The sequence below is a fragment of the Oncorhynchus nerka genome, linkage group LG1, assembly GCF_034236695.1.
Source record: "Oncorhynchus nerka isolate Pitt River linkage group LG1, Oner_Uvic_2.0, whole genome shotgun sequence".
Classification (NCBI taxonomy): Eukaryota; Metazoa; Chordata; class Actinopteri; order Salmoniformes; family Salmonidae; genus Oncorhynchus; species Oncorhynchus nerka.
The window spans coordinates 43,016,682-43,042,079 of record NC_088396.1 but is presented as its reverse complement, the minus strand read 5'-3'; the positions used below and the strand labels follow the sequence as shown (position 1 = coordinate 43,042,079).

The 25,398-nt window shown below is 48.7% G+C and overlaps 1 protein-coding gene and 1 pseudogene across 2 annotated transcripts; both read right to left on the bottom strand.

Annotated features, from left to right (window-relative positions):
- Nucleotides 1–1,541: 1,541 nt before the first annotated feature.
- On the bottom strand, nucleotides 1,542–1,669 carry LOC115119028 (U2 spliceosomal RNA; annotated as a pseudogene).
- Nucleotides 1,670–3,293: 1,624 nt separating this feature from the next.
- LOC115119026 (ras-related protein M-Ras-like) lies at nucleotides 3,294–24,468 on the bottom strand. Of its 2 annotated transcripts, none has more exons than XM_065019042.1 (6): nucleotides 24,387–24,468; nucleotides 9,354–9,571; nucleotides 8,580–8,733; nucleotides 7,734–7,833; nucleotides 4,433–4,512; nucleotides 3,294–3,559 (listed from the first exon to the last, which is right to left on the bottom strand). In XM_065019042.1, the coding sequence occupies exons 2-6, from the start codon at nucleotides 9,547–9,549 to the stop codon at nucleotides 3,460–3,462; spliced, it is 630 nt and encodes a 209-aa protein (XP_064875114.1). In that variant the 5' UTR covers nucleotides 9,550–9,571; nucleotides 24,387–24,468; the 3' UTR covers nucleotides 3,294–3,459. The 2 variants fall into 2 exon arrangements, with proteins under 2 accessions (XP_064875114.1, XP_064875115.1); XM_065019043.1 differs by lacking the exon at nucleotides 24,387–24,468 and adding an exon at nucleotides 24,311–24,355 and having other exon boundaries at nucleotides 3,361–3,559.
- Between the last annotated feature and the right edge of the window lie 930 nt (nucleotides 24,469–25,398).

Below are 25,398 nucleotides of genomic sequence, written 5' to 3'. Positions count from 1 at the left end.
CTTGTTTTAGATGGGGAAACTCTGTGTCTGTTGCCATGACCACGTCTGGACATGCAGACTAAAACAAGAAGATGGGGATGGTGAGTTAAAAAATAAATGCCACTGGAATCAAATAATCCCTCTGGTGTTTGACATCTCCTATTTCTGAGCCCCTCTGAAAAAACATCTTCAAAGCAATACCAGATACCCTCTTCAACCTGTACTAGTAACTTTCATATGCACGTGACATATTCATTGGCTGTGAAAATAAAATGACACATAGAGGTGCGTGAAGTGTGATATGCTACTTGTAATCTGCATCCCAAATGCCACCCTATTCCCTATGTACTGCATTACTTTTGACCAGGGCTCATAGGCTAGTAACCGAAAGGTCGCTGGTTCGAATATACAAGTTGACAATATGAAAGTCTGTCGATGTGCCTTTGAGCAAGGCACTTAAACCCTATTTTGCTCCATGGGCGCCGTACTTCTATGGCAGACCTCGTAAAACAAAACATTTCACTGCACCTATCTGGTGTGTGACAATATTATTATGATATTTTGTGATTTATAGAGTGTACTGTAAATCAGAGTAGCATGTCTGTTCTACACAATATAATTCCATCTGCAGATTCTCCACATTCCATAACGTTGAAACCACTTCAACAGACACCGAGGCGCTGAAATAACTGTACAAGATACAGCCACTCTGTAGGTCTATTTTATCAGAGGGAGAGAAATTCTTAGTCTCCAGGGTGCATCCTGGTCATGTATTCAGTGGACTCCGATGGACAAGTACGATGACAAGGACATCAATTTTCAATCAATTGTATCCGTTTCAGCTCTACAGGCTGTATCTATTCCACGGAGAGTAGAGAGATCAGTATGTTTTTTGATAGTTTACAGTAATTACATTTTTTATTTAACCTTTATTTAACTATTTTTTTTAACCTTTATTTAACTAGGCAAGTCTACCGACACCAGTGAGCCAGCAATATGATTCATATCAAAGGCTTCTGCTGAACAGACAGTTATGCCCATCACGATACATATTTTAGAGATTGTTATTAAATAGTGTGCTACAACACACACACACAGCAGGAGATTTAGCACCTAACAGGCACCTCTGTCTCCTCTGGCTGATATTAGTTATGTCCTACAACACCCAGCCTCCACTAGGAGCTAATACCAATTTGTAGTCATAGAATGCCACAAATGGCATGCTATTCCCTCTATAATGCACTACTTTGAAGCAGGGCCCATATGGTTCCAGTTGAGGAGCAACCACAGTCTCTCGTGACAGACTGACCAGCATTTCTCTACACCCGCAATAACATCTGCTAAACACATGTGACCAATACAATTAGATTTGACTGTTTCTATTTATTTAACCAGGCAAATCAGTTAAGAACAAATTCTTATTTTCAACGACGGCCTACCCCCGGCCAAACCCGGACGACACTGGTCCAATTGTGCGCCACCCTATGGGACTCCCAATCACGGCCGGTTGCGATACAGACTGGAATCGAACCAGGGTCTGCAGTGATGTCTCTAGCACTGAGATGCAGTGCCTTAGACCGCTGCGCCACTCTGGAACATTTAATATGTAGTTCCCCGATGGGGGACGTGTCAGATATTAAACTGATAAGAACAGATACTACACTTGATCTTAGCCAAAAGGCCGAGGTCCCCAGGTTAAGTAAGCCAAGACATCATACAGACACACAGTCAGAGATAGTATAATTTAACTCACAATATTGTATTTCTTTATTCATTATTGAAACCCTGAAGGGACGATAGATAGAAAGACGGTGGCCATTTTTGTTATGCCTCGTCTTCTCCTAGTTCATCAGTCAGACACAGCCAGTTATAACAAATCATGTTGAGGTAACAGGTACAGTAATAAATTATCAATTATTAAAAAACACTACTAAAGAAATTCATATCAATAATACAAAGGTTTCAAACATACTTGATATAATATCATTGATTTCTGCAGACACAAGCTTTTTTCTTCTCTTTTTTTGTTGTAAAATACTGCCAAAGACAACATGTCTGCTACTTCATACCCTGGGAAGTGGAACTTCCACTGTACTGCATCTCTTGGTGAAATACAGCAGGGTCACTCCAGGGCCATGTTTATTAAGCACCAAACGAATGAAAATGGACTGAAACATGAAGGCATTACTTGGACTTGTCCAATAAGAAACGGACATTTTTGTTTTCCATTGCAAACTGCTTTGCTACGGAACACAACCCAGGGCTGAGAGTATAGAAACTGTTCAGTGCAACAGACATGAGACAGACATATTCAGCTACATGGGATTGACATATGATAAGATCAGTTTTTCACATTCCATTATGCCTTCCCTTTTATATTTAGCCATTTTTCAACAGATGCAGATATGAAACTCAAACTCTGTTAAAAATGCAATGGTACTTTGTTCTTTTAAGAGCCCATTTCTAACCAGATGAACAAGCCAAAATGTTTGTGTTTTGTTTTGTTTAGTGCTTTAACAGTACAAGCCATTTCATATGTTGTGAAATACTCCTTATTAGACAAGAGAAATCGGACCTCTTGTTGCTTGGGGTGACTGGTCCCCTCGACCTACAAGCCAGATTCTCCATCGACTGATCCCAGACCAGTACTGACAGCCACATCCTCCCACTTTTCTTCAGGACCCCAGGAAACAAAGCCACATCCTTTCATGCCAGTGGCTAGTGCAAATAGAATATACTTCAAAATCATATACCCTTATCGTTTCAGAATTCAATCTTCAACACCATGGAGAATGCACAACCACAATGTTACACTCAAATAATGTGTCCCAAGTCCCCGACCTGACTGACAGTCAGATCATGGGTCCCCAACAACATCTAACTTCACATCTCCCCAACCTGGAGAATACCTTGATGTCCACCTCCACAGAGAGCACCATCACATCACTGTCTGTAATTCAATGTCAGTCCATAAGGAGCTCTAACTGAAGGGCCTTTTTTCTGACCAATCAGGGGAAGGGAAAGGGTAAATCTATTAATTTGTACAAATGAATGCATTCAACCGAAATGTTTCTTCATCATTTAACCCAACCCCTCTGAATCAGAGAGGTGCGGGGGACTGCCTTAGTTGACGTCCACGTCATCAGCTCCCGGGGAGTAGTTGTTGTTGGGGGTTAACTGCCTTGCTCAAGAGCAGAATGGCAGATTTTTCCACCTTGCCAGCTCTGGGATTCGAACCAGCGACATTTCAGTTACTGGCCCAATGCTCTTAACCACTAGGCTACCTGCTATAAGACCCCCACTTGGGGATGTCTTGGAGTTGAACCCCTCAACTGAGAGAGGTTTTCCATGACACTGTAACAGTCAACAGTCAGTTCCTTCTCTCCCCAAGTCCCCCCTTCCTCCTCCAGTTGTTGCTCCCTGCCAGTCTGCAGTTCTCTCTAACAACAATGCTACGCAGAGGCGAGAAGGGTGACACCATCATAAGATGACACAGTGGACTTTGTGAGAACCCGTAGAGCGTTCTCCTCGCCACTTCATCTTCTTTTTCTTCTTCAGGCTCCTCTCTGGGATCTGCTGCCTGCAAAGGGAGGGAGGGAGAGAGGGAGGGAGGGGGAGAGAGAGAGGGAGGGGGAGGGAGAGGGAGGGAGGGAGAGAGAGAGAGAGGGAGGGAGAGAGGGGGAGGGAGGGAGAGGGAGGGGGAGAGAGGGAGGGAGGGAGAGAGAGAGAGAGAGGGGAGGGAGGGAGAGGGAGGGGGAGAGAGGGAGGGAGGAGAGAGAGAGAGAGGGGGAGGGAGGGAGAGGGAGGGGGAGAGAGGGAGGGAGGGAGAGAGAGAGGGAGGGAGGGAGGGGGCGAGGGGGGGGGATCAAGAGAGATGGGGGAGAGGTAGAGGGGGGAGAGAGAGGGGGAGGGAGAGAGAAAGGGAGGGGGGAGAGAGAGGGAGGGGGGAGAGAGAGAGGGAGGGAGGGGGAGAGGGAGGGAGGGGAGAGAGAGAGAGAAAAAAATGAGTAAGAAAGGAGGGTATGTAAAGGGAGGAGAAAACAAGAGAAAAAAGAGATGGAGATGAGAGAGAATGAGGGTTAAAATCAGATGGCCAAGCTATCTAAGCAGCTAGACTAGATGGCCTCTGTGTTACTCCTCTAAATGCTTGACAAACAGTTGAGTAGGCCCTCCAGCAGGATATGACCACACCAAACATCAACACATACTGGAGTCCTCTGAAATTACACATCTGTTCATTCAGGAAATAGCTACAGTTTTTTCCCCATCCTTTTAACAGACTTTTTCTGGCATTCATGTCAAACATATAGTTATGTACGTTTGCAAAGAGAAACCAAAATGGTGGTTCTCTTATTCCAGCATCAATTTAATCCAATATGTTCATGCCCATAGATTCATAATTCTTAAACATAACCTGCAAGTCAGTGAGTATCCATCTAGAAGTTTGACCTACCTTATAACCCTGACTAATCCATGGAACGCCTTGTCCACATTCATAGGAGGATCCTTGGCACTTGTTTCAATGTATGTAATCTGTAAAGAAAAAACACATTGATCCAACATTGCCAGGAAAGACAACATAGTACACAAGCAAACATCAAATTGTCTCTGTTTTAAAAAGTTCTACAGCTGCACCATCGAGAGCTGGTTGCATCACCGCCTGGTATGGAAACTGCTCGGCCTCCAACCGCAAGGCGCTACAGAGTGTAGTGTGTTTGGCACAGTACAGCAAGCGGTACCGGAGCGCCAGGTCCCGTTCAAAAAGGCTTCTTAACAGCTTCTACCCCCAAGCCATAAAAATGCTGAACAGCTAATCAAATGGCTACCCAGACTATTTGCATTGACCCCCCCCTTTTTATGCTGCTGCTACTCGCTGTTATTATCTATGCATAGTCACTTTACCCCTACCTACATATTACCTCAATTACCTTGACTAACCTGTACCCCTGCGCATTGACTCAGTACTGGTACTCCCTGTATGTAGCCTCGTTATTGTTACTTCTACATTTTTTAAATTTAGTTTATTTAGTAAATATTTTCTTTACTCTTATTTTTCTTAAAACTGCAAGGGCTTGTAAGTAAGCATTTCATGGTAAGGTCTACTACACCTGTTGTATTTGGCGCATTTGACAAATATAATTAGATTTGATTTAGCTAGTGCCACAAGGTATAGACAACAAATAGTAATTACGTCTTTCCGAACCAGACCCTCATAATAAGGAATGTGAGTTTTTCCTACCCTGCACCAACAGCCTCTCTCCCAGCCTGCCCTGCACCAACAGCCTCTCTCCCAGCCTGCCCTGCACCAACAACCTCTGTCCCAGCCTGCCCTGCACCAACAACCTCTGTCCCAGCCTGCCCTGCACCAACAACCTCTGTCCCAGCCTGCCCTGCACCAACAACCTCTGTCCCAGCCTGCCCTGCACCAACAACCTCTGTCCCAGCCTGCCCTGCACCAACAACCTCTGTCCCAGCCTGCCCTGCACCAACAACCTCTGTCCCAGCATGCCCTGCACCAACAGCCCTCTCCCAGCCTGCCCTGTCCCACCAACAGCCTCTCTCCCAGCCCCTGCCCTGCACCAACCAACAACCTCCTCTGTCCCAGCCTGCCCTGCACCAACAACCTCTGTCCCAGCCTGCCCTGCACCAACAACCTCTGTCCCAGCCTGCCCTGCACCAACAACCTCTGTCCCAGCCTGCCCTGCAACCAACAACCTCTCTCCCAGCCTGCCCTGCAACCAACAACCTCTGTCCCAGCCTGCCCTGCAACCAACAACCTCTCTCCCAGCCTGCCCTGCAACCAACAACCTCTGTCCCAGCATGCCCTGCACCAACAACCTCTCTCCCAGCCTGCCCTGCAACCAACAACCTCTGTCCCAGCCTGCCCTGCAACCAACAACCTCTGTCCCAGCCTGCCCTGCAACCAACAGCCTCTCTCCCAGCCTGCCCTGCACCAACAACCTCTGTCCCACCAACAACCTCTGTCCCAGCCTGCCCTGCAACCAACAACCTCTGTCCCAGCCTGCCCTGCAACCAACAACCTCTGTCCCAGCCTGCCCTGCAACCAACAGCCTCTCTCCCAGCCTGCCCTGCACCAACAACCTCTGTCCCAGCCTGCCCTGCAACCAACAGCCTCTCTCCCAGCCTGCCCTGCACCAACAACCTCTGTCCCAGCCTGCCCTGCAACCAACAGCCTCTCTCCCAGCCTGCCATGCAACCAACAACCTCTCTCCCAGCCTGCCCTGCACCAACAACCTCTCTCCCAGCCTGCCCTGCAACCAACAACCTCTGTCCCAGCCTGCCCTGCAACCAACAGCCTCTCTCCCAGCCTGCCCTGCACCAACAACCTCTGTCCCAGCCTGCCCTGCAACCAACAGCCTCTCTCCCAGCCTGCCCTGCACCAACAACCTCTGTCCCAGCCTGCCCTGCAACCAACAGCCTCTCTCCCAGCCTGCCCTGCACCAACAACCTCTGTCCCAGCCTGCCCTGCAACCAACAGCCTCTCTCCCAGCCTGCCCTGCACCAACAACCTCTGTCACAGCATGCCCTGCAACCAACAACCTCTCTCCCAGCCTGTCCTGCAACCAACAACCTCTCTCCCAGCCTGCCCTGCAACCATCCTCTGTCCCAGCCTGCCCTGCAACCATCCTCTGTCCCAGCCTGCCCTGCAACCAACAACCTCTGTCCCAGCCTGCCCTGCAACCAACAACCTCTCTCCCAGCCTGCCCTGCAACCAACAACCTCTGTCCCAGCCTGTCCTGCAACCAACAGCCTATGTCCCAGCCTGCCCTGCAACCAACAACCTCTCTCCCAGCCTGCCCTGCAACCAACAACCTCTGTCCCAGCCTGTCCTGCAACCAACAACCTCTCTCCCAAGCTCTGCCCTCTCCCAGCCTGCCCTCCCAGCCTGCCCTGCAACCATCCTCTGTCCCAGCCTGCCCTGCACCAACAACCTCTCTCCCAGCCTGCCCTGCACCAACAACCTCTGTCCCAGCCTGCCCTGCACCAACAACCTCTCTCCCAGCCTGCCCTGCAACCAACAACCCTCTCTCCCAGCCTGCCCTGCAACCTCTCTCCCAGCCTGCCCCAACCAACCTCTCTCCCAGCCTGCCCTGCAACCAACAACCTCTCTCCCAGCCTGCCCTGCAACCAACAACCTCTCTCCCAGCCTGCCCTGCACCAACAACCTCTCTCCCAGCCTGCCCTGCACCAACAACCTCTCTCCCAGCCTGCCCTGCAACCAACAACCTCTCTCCCAGCCTGCCCTGCAACCAACAACCTCTCTCCCAGCCTGCCCTGCAACCAACAACCTCTCTCCCAGCCTGCCCTGCACCAACAACCTCTGTCCCAGCCTGCCCTGCAACCAACAACCTCTCTCCCAGCCTGCCCTGCAACCAACAGCCTCTCTCCCAGCCTGCCCTGCAACCAACAGCCTCTCTCCCAGCCTGCCTTGCAACCAACAACTTCTCTCCCAGCCTGCCCTGCAACCAACAACCTCTCTCCCAGCCTGCCCTGCAACCAACAACCTCTCTCCCAGCCTGCCCTGCAACCAACAGCCTCTATCCCAGCCAACCCTGCACTAACTAGGTAATTCAGTAAATACGGTTTTCCTGGTCAGAAAAAAACTATCCAGGAGTCCCTATCAAAAGTACATGAAATAATTTGGACACAGTATTACATCAAACAAGACATTGAATACAACGGATTTAGACGTCAAGCTGTCCCATAATGCTTCTTGTCGAAGCTGTACTCACGTTGTGTTTGGCAGCCATTTCCTGCCCCTGGTCGCTGGTGATTTTGCGCAGGTGAACCAAGTCCACCTTATTGGCCACCAGCACCATGGGGAAGGCCTCCCTGAAGGAGAGAATGAAAAAGAGGGACTGAGGAACAGATGTATCTCATTTAACACAACGTGTTCAGTAACACCACTACACAGCTGACGATCTGACTGGAATCCCACTGAGCAAAAGTTGGTTGAGTCAACGCTGTTTCCACGTCACTTCAAACCCCCAAAATCTATGTGATGATGTTGAATCAATGTGGGAAACTGATTGGATTACGAACAAAACATTTTTTTTTAATCATTTATCCAAATTTATCATCATTTTTTAACCACATTTTTTTAAACCATATTTTTTTTGTTGATTTCACGTTGAATTCACGTTAGCTAACAACTCAACCAAATCTAAATAAAAACTAGAAATTGAACTGACGTCTGAGCCCAGTGGGATGGAGACATTGGCTGAGGAAGCAGTTGTTTGTTGTCATTTTTTTGTGAACAAGAGATACAATAGAGAACAGAATGACTATCTGCTGTATAGATGAACCCTTTACCAGTGAGAGTGTTTGAGGGACGACACAAAACATTATGGCAGACAACCCAGTCGGAGGCACTCAGAGCACCAGCAGCAGTCCCCTGTATGTGTCTGGTCCATAAGGCACGCATCATACCTTTTTATTTCACCTTTATTTAACCAGGTAGGCTAGTTGAGAACAAGTTCTCATTTACAACTGCGACCTGGCCAAGATAAACCATAGCAGTGTGAACAGACAACACAGAGTTACACATGGAGTAAACAATACCAAGAGCTGTGTCTCACCTGTCCTTCACCCTGAGGATGAGCTGGTGGAAGCGGTCCACATGTTCAAAGCTGGCCTTGTCTGTCACAGAGAACACGATGAGGAAGCCGTCCCCCGTCCTCATGTACTGCTCCCTCATAGCACTGAACTCCTCTTGGCCTGCCGTGTCCAGCACTGTGCAATTACACACATACAGGTACCAGTCTTTCAGCACTGTGCAATTACACACATACAGGTACCAGTGTTTCAGCACTGTGCAATTACACACATACAGGTACCAGTGTTTCAGCACTGTGCAATTACACACATACAGGTACCAGTGTTTCAGCACTGTGCAATTACACACATACAGGTACCAGTGTTTCAACACTGTGCAATTACACACATACAGGTACCAGTGTTTCAGCACTGTGCAATTACACACAGACACTGTAATAACACAGAGGCACTGTAATAACACACAGGCACTGTAATAACACACAGGCACTGTAATAACCCATAATGTAGGCACTGTGCAATAACACACATAGGCACCTTACAATAACACACATAGAGGTACCAATGTTGCAGGTTTTACAATATGTTTTTTGGGAAATTCATCTTCTTGCTCAACTGTGAAAAATCTAGCTAAAAAACAAATGCACATCATGGATGTAAATCCCAGGATCTAAATCTGTGAATCTATATGGGAGCACTGTGCTACAATATGTTTAATTAACAAGTTAAACACAATTAATAAAGGAGACAACCACCCCCCCTAACCCTGAGAGACAGAGGACAAGATGTCTCCCTACCGTCCAGGATGGCCCACTGTCCGTCTATCTCTGTGTGTTTCAGGTAGGAGTCCTCGATGGTGGGGTCGTAGTCAGACACAAAGATCTTCTGAAAGAACTGGATGGTGAGAGCGCTCTTCCCCACCCCTCCGTCCCCCACCACCACCAGCTTGTAAGTGGGGAGGTTGTCGCTAGGGACCGCGCTGCTGGTTGCCATGGTGACAGGCAGCTGGCTACACCTGGAACACGGCAGGAGGGGGGAGGCAGGCGGGCAGGGAGGGAGAGATGGAGGAAGAAAGGAGCACAAGATAGAGTGTTAGACTGCTGCTGCTGGTGCTAATTCATTGCCAGGGAGACCAGACTTCACGGAGAACCATGCATCAAACACCAACCCCCTCAGAGAGAAAGAGCATCAGCTAGCTATCAACACCTCTGTCAATCTCAACTAGAGAGGCTTGCAGAAAAGGCTGTAGTAAAGGATGTGTGTGATGTGCAAGCAACATGTGTCATAATACTGAAATAAACCAAAGAGCTGGAGCAGCAGAGCCTAAGATAGAGATTAGGCTACTGACTGAGCTGGAGAAAACACCCTGGTCACTGATTGGTTGTCTGTATGAAGAAGTGCCTTGCACAGCCAGCCAACCAGTGTTGTAATGGAGAGGCTCTCCTTCCCACTATGTAGACTATTCTGTTTTCTCCTTCTTCTGAGACTGCCAGAATAGCATGCAGCACCAACCACTCTCCCAGCACCATTATGAGCAAGGGAAATACAGTCTAGACATATAGACTACTGTGTTTTGTAATTATGACTTTCAGAAAGAAATTCACTGCCCGTGACTTTTCTCTGAAAGAGTAGACTATATAGCAGCTGTTGTGGTGCATTTTCACCAGCTTCCCACAAAAATAATTGTGATTCAGATTCACTGACCCTTTCTGTTTATTTTTCTGTCGCTTGACAACATTTTCCCTCCGACACTTTCTTTAAATTGTTGTTTTCTACTGTGACTTAGTAAGGACCTGGTCCTTGATAAATATGGACATTACAGCAGGAAAGTCCTCTGTTGTCTTGTGTGTGGGGGCAGTATTTAATTAACCTTATGCTGTAATGGCAAAAGGCAACAGCTTTCACAAGACATATAAAGCCACTAAGATAGTGGGTAGAGGACAGGCTGTGGGTAGGGGGACAGGCTGTGGGTAGAGGAAATGCTGTGGGTAGAGGACAGGCTGTGGGTAGAGGACAGGCTGTGGGTAGAGGACAGGCTGTGGGTAGAGGACAGGCTGTGGGAAGAGGACAGGCTGTGGGAAGAGGACGGGCAGTGGGTAGAAGACATGCTGTGGGTAGAAGACATGCTGTGGGTAGAGGACAGGCTGTGGGTAGAGGATAGGCTGTGGGTAGAGGACAGGCTGTGGGTAGAGGACAGGCTGTGGGTAGAGGACAGGCTGTGGGAAGAGGACGTGCAGTGGGTAGAGGACAGGCTGTGGGTAGAGGACAGGCTGTGGGTAGAAGACAGGCTGTGGGTAGAAGACAGGCTGTGGGTAGAGGACAGGCTGTGGGTAGAGGACAGGCTGTGGGTAGAGGACAGGCTGTGGGAAGAGGACAGGCTGTGGGTAGAGGACAGGCTATGGGTAGAAGACAGGCTGTGGGTAGAGGACAGGCAGTGGGTAGAGGACAGGCAGTGGGTAGAGGACATGCTGTGGGTAGAGGACAGGCTATGGGTAGAGGACAGGCTGTGGGAAGAGGACAGGCTGTGGGTAGAAGACAGGCTGTAGGTAGAAGACAGGCTGTGGGTAGAGGACAGGCTGTGGGTAGAGGACAGGCTGTGGGTAGAGAACAGGCTGTGGGTAGAGGACAGGCTGTGGGTAGAGGACAGGCTGTGGGTAGAAGACAGGCTGTGGGTAGAGGACAGGCTGTGGGTAGAAGACAGGCTGTGGGTAGAGGACAGGCTGTGGGTAGAGGACAGGCTGTGGGTAGAGGACAGGCTGTGGGTAGAGGACAGGCTGTGGGAAGAGGACAGGCTGTGGGAAGAAGACAGAATGTGGGTAGAGGATGTGGGTAGAGGACAGGCTATGGGTAGAAAATGTGGGTAGAGGACAGGCTGTGGGTAGAAGACAGGCTGTGGGTAGAGGACAGGCTGTAGGTAGAGGACAAGCTGTGGGTAGATGCTGTGGGTAGAGGACAGGCTATTGGTAGAAAATGTGGGTAGAGGACAGGCTGTGGGTAGAAAATGTGGGTAGAGGACAGGCTATGGGTAGAGGACAGGCTGTGGGTAGAGGACAGGCAGTGGGTAGAGGACAGAAAGTGGGTAGAGGACATGCTGTGGGTAGAGGACAGGCTATGGGTAGAGGACAGGCTGTGGGAAGAGGACAGGCTGTGGGTAGAAGACAGGCTGTAGGTAGAAGACAGGCTGTGGGTAGAGGACAGGCTGTGGGTAGAGGACAGGCTGTGGGTAGAGGACAGGCTGGGGGAAGAGGACAGGCTGTGGGTAGAGGACAGGCAGTGGGTAGAGGACAGGCTGTGGGTAGAGGACAGGCAGTGGGTAGACGACATGTTGTGGGTAGAAGACAGGCTGTGGGTAGAGGACAGGCTGTGGGTAGAGGACAGGCAGTGGGTAGAGGACAGAAAGTGGGTAGAGGACATGCTGTGGGTAGAGGACAGGCTATGGGTAGAGAACAGGCTGTGGGAAGAGGACAGGCTGTGGGTAGAAGACAGGCTGTAGGTAGAAGACAGGCTGTGGGTAGAGGACAGGCTGTGGGTAGAGGTCAGGCTGTGGGTAGAGGACAGGCTGTGGGTAGAGGACAGGCTGTGGGAAGAGGACAGGCTGTGGGTAGAGGACAGGCTGTGGGTAGAGGACAGGCTGTGGGTAGAAGACAGGCTGTGGGTAGAGGACAGGCTGTGGGTAGAGGACAGGCTGTGGGTAGAGGACAGGCTGTGGGTAGAGGACAGGCTGTGGGAAGAGGACAGGCTGTGGGTAGAGGACAAGCTGTGGGAAGAGGACAGGCTGTGGGTAGAGGACAGGCTGTGGGTAGAGGACAGGCAGTGGGTAGAGGACAGGCTGTGGGTAGAAGACAGGCTGTGGGTAGAGGACAGGCAGTGGGTAGAGGACAGGCAGTGGGTAGAGGACAGGCTGTGGGTAGAGGACAGGCTGTGGGAAGAGGACAGGTTGTGGGAAGAGGACAGGCTGTGGCTAGAGGACAGGCTGTGGGAAGAGGACAGGCTGTGGCTAGAGGACAGGCTGTGGATAGAAGACAGGCTGTGGGAAGAGGATAGGCTGTGGGAAGAGGACAGGCAGTGGGTAGAGAACAGCCCAGGCAGTGGGTAGAGAACAGCCCAGACAGTGGGTAGAGAACAGCCAAGGCAGTGGGTAGAGAACAGCCCAGACAGTGGGTAGAGAACAGCCAAGGCAGTGGGTAGAGAACAGCCCAGACAGTGGGTAGAGAACAGCCAAGGCAGTGGGTAGAGAACAGCCCAGACAGTGGGTAGAGAACAGCCCAGACAGTGGGTAGAGAACAGCCCAGACAGTGGGTAGAGAACAGCCCAGACAGTGGGTAGAGAACAGCCAAGGCAGTGGGTAGAGAACAGCCCAGGCTCAGCCCAGGCAGTGAGTAGAGGACAGCCCAGGCAGTGGTAGAGAACAGCCCAGACTCAGCCCAGGCAGTGGGTAGAGAACAGCCCAGACTCAGCCCAAGCAGTAGGTAGAGAACAGCCCAGACTCAGCCCAGGCAGTAGGTAGAGAACAGCCCAGACTCAGCCCAGGCAGTGGGTAGAGAACAGCCCAGACTCAGCCCAAGCAGTGGGTAGAGAACAGCCCAGACTCAGCCCAGGCAGTAGGTAGAGAACAGCCCAGACTCAGCCCAAGCAGTAGGTAGAGAACAGCCCAGACTCAGCCCAGGCAGTGGGTAGAGAACAGGCAGTGGGTAGACGACATGTTGTGGGTAGAAGACAGGCTGTGGGTAGAGGACAGGCTGTGGGTAGAGGACAGGCAGTGGGTAGAGGACAGAAAGTGGGTAGAGGACATGCTGTGGGTAGAGGACAGGCTATGGGTAGAGAACAGGCAGTGGGTAGAGGACAGAAAGTGGGTAGAGGACATGCTGTGGGTAGAGGACAGGCTATGGGTAGAGAACAGGCTGTGGGAAGAGGACAGGCTGTGGGTAGAAGACAGGCTGTAGGTAGAAGACAGGCTGTGGGTAGAGGACAGGCTGTGGGTAGAGGTCAGGCTGTGGGTAGAGGACAGGCTGTGGGTAGAGGACAGGCTGTGGGAAGAGGACAGGCTGTGGGTAGAGGACAGGCTGTGGGTAGAGGACAGGCTGTGGGTAGAAGACAGGCTGTGGGTAGAGGACAGGCTGTGGGTAGAGGACAGGCTGTGGGTAGAGGACAGGCTGTGGGTAGAGGACAGGCTGTGGGAAGAGGACAGGCTGTGGGTAGAGGACAAGCTGTGGGAAGAGGACAGGCTGTGGGTAGAGGACAGGCTGTGGGTAGAGGACAGGCAGTGGGTAGAGGACAGGCTGTGGGTAGAAGACAGGCTGTGGGTAGAGGACAGGCAGTGGGTAGAGGACAGGCAGTGGGTAGAGGACAGGCTGTGGGTAGAGGACAGGCTGTGGGAAGAGGACAGGTTGTGGGAAGAGGACAGGCTGTGGCTAGAGGACAGGCTGTGGGAAGAGGACAGGCTGTGGCTAGAGGACAGGCTGTGGATAGAAGACAGGCTGTGGGAAGAGGATAGGCTGTGGGAAGAGGACAGGCAGTGGGTAGAGAACAGCCCAGGCAGTGGGTAGAGAACAGCCCAGACAGTGGGTAGAGAACAGCCAAGGCAGTGGGTAGAGAACAGCCCAGACAGTGGGTAGAGAACAGCCAAGGCAGTGGGTAGAGAACAGCCCAGACAGTGGGTAGAGAACAGCCAAGGCAGTGGGTAGAGAACAGCCAAGACAGTGGGTAGAGAACAGCCCAGACAGTGGGTAGAGAACAGCCCAGACAGTGGGTAGAGAACAGCCCAGACAGTGGGTAGAGAACAGCCAAGGCAGTGGGTAGAGAACAGCCCAGGCTCAGCCCAGGCAGTGAGTAGAGGACAGCCCAGGCAGTGGTAGAGAACAGCCCAGACTCAGCCCAGGCAGTGGGTAGAGAACAGCCCAGACTCAGCCCAAGCAGTAGGTAGAGAACAGCCCAGACTCAGCCCAGGCAGTGGGTAGAGAACAGCCCAGACTCAGCCCAGGCAGTGGGTAGAGAACAGCCCAGACTCAGCCAAGGCAGTGGGTAGAGAACAGCCCAGGCAGTGGGTAGAGAACAGCCCAGACAGTGGGTAGAGGACAGCCCAGGCAGTGAGTAGAGAACAGCCCAGACAGTGGGTAGAGGACAGCCTAGGCAGTGAGTAGAGAACAGCCCAGACTCAGCCCAGGCAGTGGGTAGAGGACAGCCCAGGCAGTGGTAGAGAACAGCCCAGACTCAGCCCAGGCAGTGGGTAGAGAACAGCCCAGACTCAGCCCAGGCAGTGGGTAGAGGACAGCCCAGACTCAGCCCAGGCAGTGGGTAGAGAACAGCCCAGACTCAGCCCAGGCAGTAGGTAGAGAACAGCCCAGACTCAGCCCAGGCAGTGGGTAGAGAACAGCCCAGACTCAGCCCAAGCAGTGGGTAGAGAACAGCCCAGACTCAGCCCAGGCAGTGGGTAGAGAACAGCCCAGACTCAGCCAAGGCAGTGGGTAGAGAACAGCCCAGACTCAGCCCAGGCAGTGGGTAGAGAACAGCCCAGACTCAGCCCAAGCAGTGGGTAGAGAACAGCCCAGACTCGGCCCAAGCAGTAGGTAGAGAACAGCCCAGACTCAGCCCAGGCAGTGGGTAGAGAACAGCCCAGACTCAGCCCAGGCAGTGGGTAGAGAACAGCCCAGACTCAGCCCAGGCAGTAGGTAGAGAACAGCCCAGACTCAGCCCAGGCAGTGGGTAGAGAACAGCCCAGACTCAGCCCAAGCAGTGGGTAGAGAACAGCCCAGACTCAGCCCAGGCAGTAGGTAGAGAACAGCCCAGACTCAGCCCAAGCAGTAGGTAGAGAACAGCCCAGACTCAGCCCAGGCAGTGGGTAGAGAACAGCCCAGACTCAGCCCAGGCAGTGGGTAGAGAACAGCCCAGACTCAGCCCAGGCAGTAGGTAGAGAACAGCCCAGACTCAGCCCAAGCAGTAGGTAGAGAACAGCCCAGACTCAGCCCAGGCAGTGGGTAGAGAACAGCCCAGACTCAGCCCAGGCAGTGGGTAGAGAACAGCCCAGACTCAGCCAAGGCAGTGGGTAGAGGACAGCCCAGGCAGTGGGTAGAGAACAGCCCAGACAGTGGGTAGAGGACAGCCCAGGCAGTGAGTAGAGAACAGCCCAGGAAGTGGGTAGAGGACAGCCTAGGCAGTGAGTAGAGAACAGCCCAGACTCAGCCCAGGCAGTGGGTAGAGAACAGCCCAGACTCAGCCAAGGCAGTGGGTAGAGGACAGCCCAGGCAGTGGGTAGAGAACAGCCCAGACAGTGGGTAGAGGACAGCCCAGGCAGTGAGTAGAGAACAGCCCAGGCAGTGGGTAGAGGACAGCCTAGGCAGTGAGTAGAGAACAGCCCAGACTCAGCCCAGGCAGTGGGTAGAGGACAGCCCAGGCAGTGGTAGAGAACAGCCCAGACTCAGCCCAGGCAGTGGGTAGAGAACAGCCCAGACTCAGCCCAGGCAGTGGGTAGAGGACAGCCCAGACTCAGCCCAGGCAGTGGGTAGAGAACAGCCCAGACTCAGCCCAAGCAGTGGGTAGAGAACAGCCCAGACTCAGCCAAGGCAGTGGGTAGAGAACAGCCCAGACTCAGCCAAGGCAGTGGGTAGAGAACAGCCCAGTCTCAGCCCAGGCAGTGGGTAGAGAACAGCCCAGACTCAGCCCAGGCAGTGGGTAGAGAACAGCCCAGACTCAGCCCAAGCAGTGGGTAGAGAACAGCCCAGACTCAGCCCAGGCAGTGGGTAGAGAACAGCCCAGACTCAGCCAAGGCAGTGGGTAGAGAACAGCCCAGACTCAGCCCAGGCAGTGGGTAGAGAACAGCCCAGACTCAGCCCAGGCAGTGGGTAGAGAACAGCCCAGACTCAGCCCAGGCAGTGGGTAGAGAACATCCTATAGACTCAGCCCAGGCAGTGGGTAGAGAACAGCCCAGGCAGTGGGTAGAGAACAGCCCAGACTCAGCCCAGGCAGTGAGTAGAGAACAGCCCAGGCAGTGGGTAGAGAACAGCCCAAGCAGTGAGTAGAGAACAGCCCAGACTCAGCCAAGGCAGTGGGTAGAGAACAGCCCAGACTCAGCCCAAGCAGTAGGTAGAGAACAGCCCAGACTCAGCCCAGGCAGTGGGTAGAGAACAGCCCAGACTCAGCCCAAGCAGTGGGTAGAGACCATTGCACTTGGTCGCAGGAAACAGCAGTCAGCTGGAGAAGGCAGCCCGCCCCTTCCTGCTCCACACAATAAAGGGAAGGAAAGAGGTTTCCTTCATCAAGCGGCCCAGACAGACCTTCCTGCCTCAAGCGGCCCAGACAGACCTTCCTTCCTCAAGCGGCCCAGACAGACCTTCCTGCCTCTAGCGGCCCAGACAGACCTTCCTGCCTCTAGCGGCCCAGACAGACCTTCCTGCCTCTAGCGGCCCAGACAGACCTTCCTGCCTCTAGCGGCCCAGACAGACCTTCCTTCCTCAAGCGTCCCAGACAGAAGTTCCTTCCTCAAGCGTCCCAGACAGACCTTCCTTCCTCAAGCGTCCCAAACAGACCTTCCTGCCTCTAGCGTCCCAGACAGACCTTCCTGCCTCTAGCGGCCCAGACAGACCTTCCTGCCTCTAGCGGCCCAGACAGACCTTCCTTCCTCAAGCGTCCCAGACAGACCTTCCTGCCTCTAGCGGCCCAGACAGACCTTCCTGCCTCTAGCGGCCCAGACAGACCTCCTGCCTCAAGCGGCCCATACAGACCTTCCTGCCTCAAGCGGCCCAGACAGACCCTTGGAGAAGGATGTACTGGAAGATATTCCTGCCTCCCTCACAAGGGAACAGCAAGCTAGAGGAACAATCTGCCTCCCTCACAAGGGAACAGCTAGCTAGAACAACAACCTCCCTCCCTCACAAGGGAAAAGTTAGCTAGAACAACTTCCCTCCCTCACAAGGGAAAAGCTAGCTAGAACAACTTCCCTCCCTCACAAGGGAACAGCTAGCTAGAGGAACAACTTCCCTCCCTCACAAGGGAAAAGCTAGCTAGAACATCTTCCCTCCCTCACAAGGGAACAGCTAGCTAGAGGAACAACTTCCCTCCCTCACAAGGGAACAGCTAGCTAGAACAACTTCCCTCCCTCACAAGGGAACAGCTAGCTAGAGGAACAACTTCCCTCCCTCACAAGGGAAAAGCTAGCTAGAACAACTTCCCTCCCTCACAAGGGAACAGCTAGCTAGAACAACTTCCCTCCCTCACAAGGGAACAGCTAGCTAGAACAACTTCCCTCCCTCACAAGGGAACAGCTAGCTAGAACAACTTCCCTCCCTCACAAGGGAACAGCTAGCTAGAACAACTTCCCTCCCTCACAAGGGAACAGCTAGCTAGAACAACTTCCCTCCCTCACAAGGGAACACCTAGCTAGAGGAACAACCTGCATACCCAAAACATACTGTACCACCTCATCAATCAATTAAACTACTACTGACCGTTTACCACCCAATACATACCAATTTTATACCACAGGTCCAGCTCTGATCTGTCTCACTCATCTAAGATCCTCACGTGAGCGCTGACTGCTGACCAATGACTAAGGGAGTTCTGCCAGTAAAGGGCATGTCCTCATCATCACTGGTAAATGGCAGGCGAGTGTGCCAACTAAAGTCCTGTTGACTGTACACATGAAGTCACTAGATTCTGGGTACAAATAAGGTCACTAGATTCTGGGTATATATGAGGTCACTAGATTCTGGGTACAAATAAGGTCACTAGATTCTGGGTACAAATGAGGTCACTAGATTCTGGGTACAAATGAGGTCACTAGATTCTGGGTACAAATAAGGTCACTAGATTCTGGGGACAAATGAGGTCACTAGATTCTGGGTACAAATAAGGTCACTAGATTCTGGGTCTTCAGCATCTGTGATGACAGTATACACAATCACATAATGGACAGCTGTGTGCTCAATGTGCTCTGAACGTCTCTCATTCTATAATCTGATCAGAACTCATGCATTACATATTTTGCCACTAAAAGACTGACTGACTGTACATGACTTGGTAAAGATAAGGTTATGTTACTGTTGAGATGCCTCTTCAGTGAATCAACCTCACCTGGCTGTCAGTGGACTTTATAGGAACATCTAATGTACTGCAGAGCATAGATCCATGTCGCATTTCATATGGTAATGCCTTGTTAGAGTCATTTGGTTGACACTGCCCAACATGCTTCTCTAAAACAAAACAAGAGTTCAAGCTGCTTTGATCAAGTTTAAATTAAACATACAGTACCTTCAGTAGCATTTTAACTTCTCTGATCGACTGCCAAGTGAAAAGCCTCGAAAATAAAAGAGAGACGCACACTCTAGGAGCTCAGATGCAAAAATGTAATTACCAACGTTTTGACAGCCAAGCTGTCTTCATCAGGGTGAAGTGTGTGAAAAGCCTCCAGCACCGTGTGAAAAGCCTCCAGCACCATGTGAAAAGCCTCCACCACCATGTGAAAAGCCTCCACCACCATGTGAAAAGCCTCCACCACCATGTGAAAAGCCTCCACCACCATGTGAAAAGCCTCCACCACCATGTGAAAAGAATATGTGGAGCCCCATAGAATATGTGTAGCCCTATAGAATATGTGTAGCCCTATAGAATATGTGTAGCCCTATAGAATATGTGTAGCCCCATAGAATATGTGTAGCCCTATAGAATATGTGTAGCCCTAAAGAATATGTGTAGCCCCATAGAATATGTGCAGCCCCATAGAATATGTGCAGCCCCATAGAATATGTGCTGCCCTATAGAAAATGTGTAGCCCTATAGAATATGTGTAGCCCTATAGAATATGTGTAGCCCCATAGAATATGTGTAGCCCTATAGACTATGTGTAGCCCTATAGACTATGTGTAGCCCTATAGAATATGTGTAGCCCTATAGAATATGTGTAGCCCTATAGACTATGTGTATCCCTATAGACTATGTGTAGCCCTATAGACTATGTGTAGCCCTATAGACTGTGTAGCCCTATAGACTATGTGTAGCCCTATAGACTATGTGTAGCTCTATAGACTGTGTAGCCCTATAGACTATGTGTAGCCCTATAGAATATGTGTAGCCCTATAGACTATGTGTAGCCCTATAGAATATGTGTAGCCCTATAGAATATGTGTAGCCCTATAGACTATGTGTAGCCCTATAGAATATGTGTAGCCCTATAGAATATGTGTAGCCCTATAGACTGTGTAGCCTTATAGACTATGTGTAGCCCTATAGACTATGTGTAGCCCTATAGAATATGTCTAGCCCTATAGACTATGTGTAGCCCTATAGAATATGTGTAGCCCTATAGAATATGTGTAGCCCTATAGACTATGTGTAGCCCTATAGACTATGTGTAGCCCTATAGAATATGTGTAGCCCTATAGAATACGTGTAGCCCTATTGAATACGTGTAGCCCTATTGAATACGTGTAGCCCGGTTGAATATATGTAGCCCTATAGAATATGTGTAGCCCTATAGACTATGTGTAGCCCTATAGACTATGTGTATCCCTATAGACTATGTGTATCCCTATAGACTATGTGTAGCCCTATAGACTGTGTAGCCCTATAGACTATGTGTAGCCCTATAGACTATGTGTAGCTCTATAGACTGTGTAGCCCTATAGACTATGTGTAGCCCTATAGAATATGTGTAGCCCTATAGACTGTGTAGCCCTATAGAATATGTGTAGCCCTATAGAATATGTGTAGCCCTATAGACTATGTGTAGCCCTATAGAATATGTGTAGCCCTATAGAATATGTGTAGCCCTATAGACTATGTGTAGCCCTATAGAATATGTGTAGCCCTATAGAATATGTGTAGCCCTATAGACTATGTGTAGCCCTATAGACTATGTGTAGCCCTAAAGACTATGTGTAGCCCTAAAGACTATGTGTAGCCCTATAGACTATGTGTAGCCCTATAGACTATGTGTAGCCCTATAGACTATGTGTAGCCCTATAGACTATGTGTAGCCCTATAGAATATGTGTAGCCCTATAGAATATGTGTAGCCCTATAGACTATGTGTAGCCCTATAGACTATGTGTAGCCCTATAGAATATGTGTAGCCCTATAGAATATGTGTAGCCCTATAGAATATGTGTAGCCCTATAGACTATGTGTAGCCCTATAGACTATGTGTAGCCCTATAGACTGTGTAGCCCTATAGACTATGTGTAGCCCTATAGACTATGTGTAGCTCTATAGACTGTGTAGCCCTATAGACTATGTGTAGCCCTATAGAATATGTGTAGCCCTATAGATTATGTGTAGCCCTATAGAATATGTGTAGCCCTATAGAATATGTGTAGCCCTATAGACTATGTGTAGCCCTATAGAATATGTGTAGCCCTATAGAATATGTGTAGCCCTATAGAATATGTGTAGCCCTATAGACTATGTGTAGCCCTATAGACTATGTGTAGCCCTATAGACTATGTGTAGCCCTATAGACTATGTGTAGCCCTATAGACTATGTGTAGCCCTATAGACTATGTGTAGCCCTATAGAATATGTGTAGCCCTATAGAATATGTGTAGCCCTATAGAATATGTGTAGCCCCATAGAATATGTGTAGCCCTATAGAATATGTGTAGCCCTAAAGAATATGTGTAGCCCCATAGAATATGTGCAGCCCCATAGAATATGTGCAGCCCCATAGAATATGTGCTGCCCTATAGAAAATGTGTAGCCCTATAGAATATGTGTAGCCCTATAGAATATGTGTAGCCCCATAGAATATGTGTAGCCCTATAGACTATGTGTAGCCCTATAGACTATGTGTAGCCCTATAGAATATGTGTAGCCCTATAGAATATGTGTAGCCCTATAGACTATGTGTATCCCTATAGACTATGTGTAGCCCTATAGACTATGTGTAGCCCTATAGACTGTGTAGCCCTATAGACTATGTGTAGCCCTATAGACTATGTGTAGCTCTATAGACTGTGTAGCCCTATAGACTATGTGTAGCCCTATAGAATATGTGTAGCCCTATAGACTATGTGTAGCCCTATAGAATATGTGTAGCCCTATAGAATATGTGTAGCCCTATAGACTATGTGTAGCCCTATAGAATATGTGTAGCCCTATAGAATATGTAGTAGCCCTATAGACTGTGTAGCCTTATAGACTATGTGTAGCCCTATAGACTATGTGTAGCCCTATAGAATATGTCTAGCCCTATAGACTATGTGTAGCCCTATAGAATATGTGTAGCCCTATAGAATATGTGTAGCCCTATAGACTATGTGTAGCCCTATAGACTATGTGTAGCCCTATAGAATATGTGTAGCCCTATAGAATACGTGTAGCCCTATTGAATACGTGTAGCCCTATTGAATACGTGTAGCCCGGTTGAATATATGTAGCCCTATAGAATATGTGTAGCCCTATAGACTATGTGTAGCCCTATAGACTATGTGTATCCCTATAGACTATGTGTATCCCTATAGACTATGTGTAGCCCTATAGACTGTGTAGCCCTATAGACTATGTGTAGCCCTATAGACTATGTGTAGCTCTATAGACTGTGTAGCCCTATAGACTATGTGTAGCCCTATAGAATATGTGTAGCCCTATAGACTGTGTAGCCCTATAGAATATGTGTAGCCCTATAGAATATGTGTAGCCCTATAGACTATGTGTAGCCCTATAGAATATGTGTAGCCCTATAGAATATGTGTAGCCCTATAGACTATGTGTAGCCCTATAGACTATGTGTAGCCCTAAAGACTATGTGTAGCCCTAAAGACTATGTGTAGCCCTATAGACTATGTGTAGCCCTATAGACTATGTGTAGCCCTATAGACTATGTGTAGCCCTATAGACTATGTGTAGCCCTATAGAATATGTGTAGCCCTATAGAATATGTGTAGCCCTATAGACTATGTGTAGCCCTATAGACTATGTGTAGCCCTATAGAATATGTGTAGCCCTATAGAATATGTGTAGCCCTATAGAATATGTGTAGCCCTATAGACTATGTGTAGCCCTATAGACTATGTGTAGCCCTATAGACTGTGTAGCCCTATAGACTATGTGTAGCCCTATAGACTATGTGTAGCTCTATAGACTGTGTAGCCCTATAGACTATGTATAGCCCTATAGAATATGTGTAGCCCTATAGATTATGTGTAGCCCTATAGAATATGTGTAGCCCTATAGAATATGTGTAGCCCTATAGACTATGTGTAGCCCTATAGAATATGTGTAGCCCTATAGAATATGTGTAGCCCTATAGAATATGTGTAGCCCTATAGACTATGTGTAGCCCTATAGACTATGTGTAGCCCTATAGACTATGTGTAGCCCTATAGACTATGTGTAGCCCTATAGTATATGTGTAGCCCTATAGACTATGTGTATCCCTATAGACTATGTGTATCCCTATAGACTATGTGTAGCCCTATAGACTATGTGTAGCCCTATAGACTATGTGTAGCTCTATAGACTATGTGTAGCCCTATAGACTGTGTAGCCCTATAGACTATGTGTAGCCCTATAGACTATGTGTAGCTCTATAGACTGTGTAGCCCTATAGACTATGTGTAGCCCTATAGAATATGTGTAGCTATAGAATATGTGTAGCCCTATAGAATATGTGTAGCCCTATAGAATATGTGTAGCCCTATAGACTATGTGTAGCCCTATAGACTATGTGTAGCCCTATAGACTGTGTAGCCCTATAGACTATGTGTAGCCCTGTAGACTATGTGTAGCTCTATAGACTATGTGTAGCCCTATAGACTATGTGTAGCCCTATAGAATATGTGTAGCTATAGAATATGTGTAGCCCTATAGAATATGTGTAGCCCTATAGAATATGTGTAGCCCTATAGAATATGTGTAGCCCTATAGACTATGTGTAGCCCTATAGACTGTGTAGCCCTATAGACTATGTGTAGCCCTATAGACTATGTGTAGCTCTATAGACTGTGTAGCCCTATAGACTATGTGTAGCCCTATAGACTATGTGTAGCCCTATAGAATATGTGTAGCCCTATAGACTATGTGTAGCCCTATAGAATATGTGTAGCCCTATAGACTATGTGTAGCCCTATAGACTATGTGTAGCCCTATAGACTATGTGTAGCCCTATAGACTATGTGTAGCTCTATAGACTGTGTAGCCCTATAGACTATGTGTAGCCCTATAGACTATGTGTAGCCCTATAGACTATGTGTAGCCCTATAGAATATGTGTAGCCCTATAGACTATGTGTAGCCCTATTGAAGGCTGCTCAATGGTGGGTGACCTCATCCTATGATGTGGTGCCTGAAGAAATTCTACAATGGTTATAATGCATCTATTCATAACATGCCTGGTTGAAATACAGTCTGAGGTATAAACATTGTAACAAAGCAGATACATGTATCAATCAAGTTTGATCTTGCGATGTTTTATCATGTTATTATATTTTTTTAATGAAAAGTAGATTATACTACTGTTCACTTCACCACTGACATAAAACGTCACAACATTATTTCTGTTGTTTTGAAGTCGGGGTTCTGTGTGTATAAGAACCGAGTTGCCGCGCCTGGATAAAGGTTTTTTGTTGCTTCTTGAATGTGAACATCTTTTAGAGAAGTTTGCTGCATCAAGCAATTTCCGCAAATTGAATATTGGCGTCCATTTCTCGAATCCAACAGAGGCCCCACAATGTTACAAAAAAATGTACTCCAGTTTACGTTGCAGAAACCAACTCCACAATTTAAATATTTACAAAAGCAGAGTAAAAAACTGACATGAAAAATACTTACTAAGAATGTTTAAGCAACCTACAGTAGCTATGTGTAGCTGCCTGGCCAACGACGACAATTTCAGTAAATAACTTACCAATATGAAACCCGTTGTCGTGGAAGTAGACTACAGCACTTCACGTACAAATATTCCACATCCCTCTTTCTATCCGTTACCTCAGAACATTGCCATCATCTTGTGACGAGTATGCGCCTGTCATATCCGCGATGCGACGCAGTCCGCTATGTAGCAAATCTTTATTGCAACAGCTGATACTAAAAATAGAACGGTCTCATAGGGGTGGACCCTTATTTTGGTTACAAATAAGAATCATCCGATTTTACTCTCTGCATTAAATAATGACTGCTATTCAAATTTGGTCTAAATTAAAAAATTTAAATATGTTTCACAGAAACATATTTTTTCTACAAAATGTAGAAATCTGATGATTATTTTTAGGAACGCACCTTTTTTGAGAAAGTGGACTGTTCCGTTATGTCTCCCCCAGACTGGTTTCAAGCAATGGTTTGAAGCGGTACCTCTGTCTAAATTCTAAGGTGGCGTCTCTGAGTAGCACATTTCGATTTTAACATCAACATAGCTTTTGTAATTATTTTATTGACCATGAAACTTGATTAGTGGCAATTACAGTCACTAGCCTAATTCATTGTATTTGTATGGGTCACTGATCACTACATTTATTAATTCTAGCTAATTACAGTCACTAGCCTAATTCATTGTATTTCTATGGGTCACTGATCAGTACATTTATGAATTATTCTATAATGCATCACATGTTAACAAAATGAAAGTGAGAAAGTTAATCAGATGTGAGACTCAAAGTACATTGATCATGGAAAAATAGAGGTATACAAACTAGGGGGAAAAAATGCATAATTGAGTGTGGAGAAGTTGCGGTGTGGTACAGCAGTGCTTCATTTGTAAATCGAGGTGCCGGGAACAAAAAGTGAGCACGAACGCATGAGAAAAAAGTGCCAAAGAGCAGTAGAGGAGAGGCACTTACAGAAGTTGCACACATGGCGGAAAAAAAATTGTATCCTAGGATCCCATAAAAATGTGGCCTTTTATAAACACTATTCATGCAATT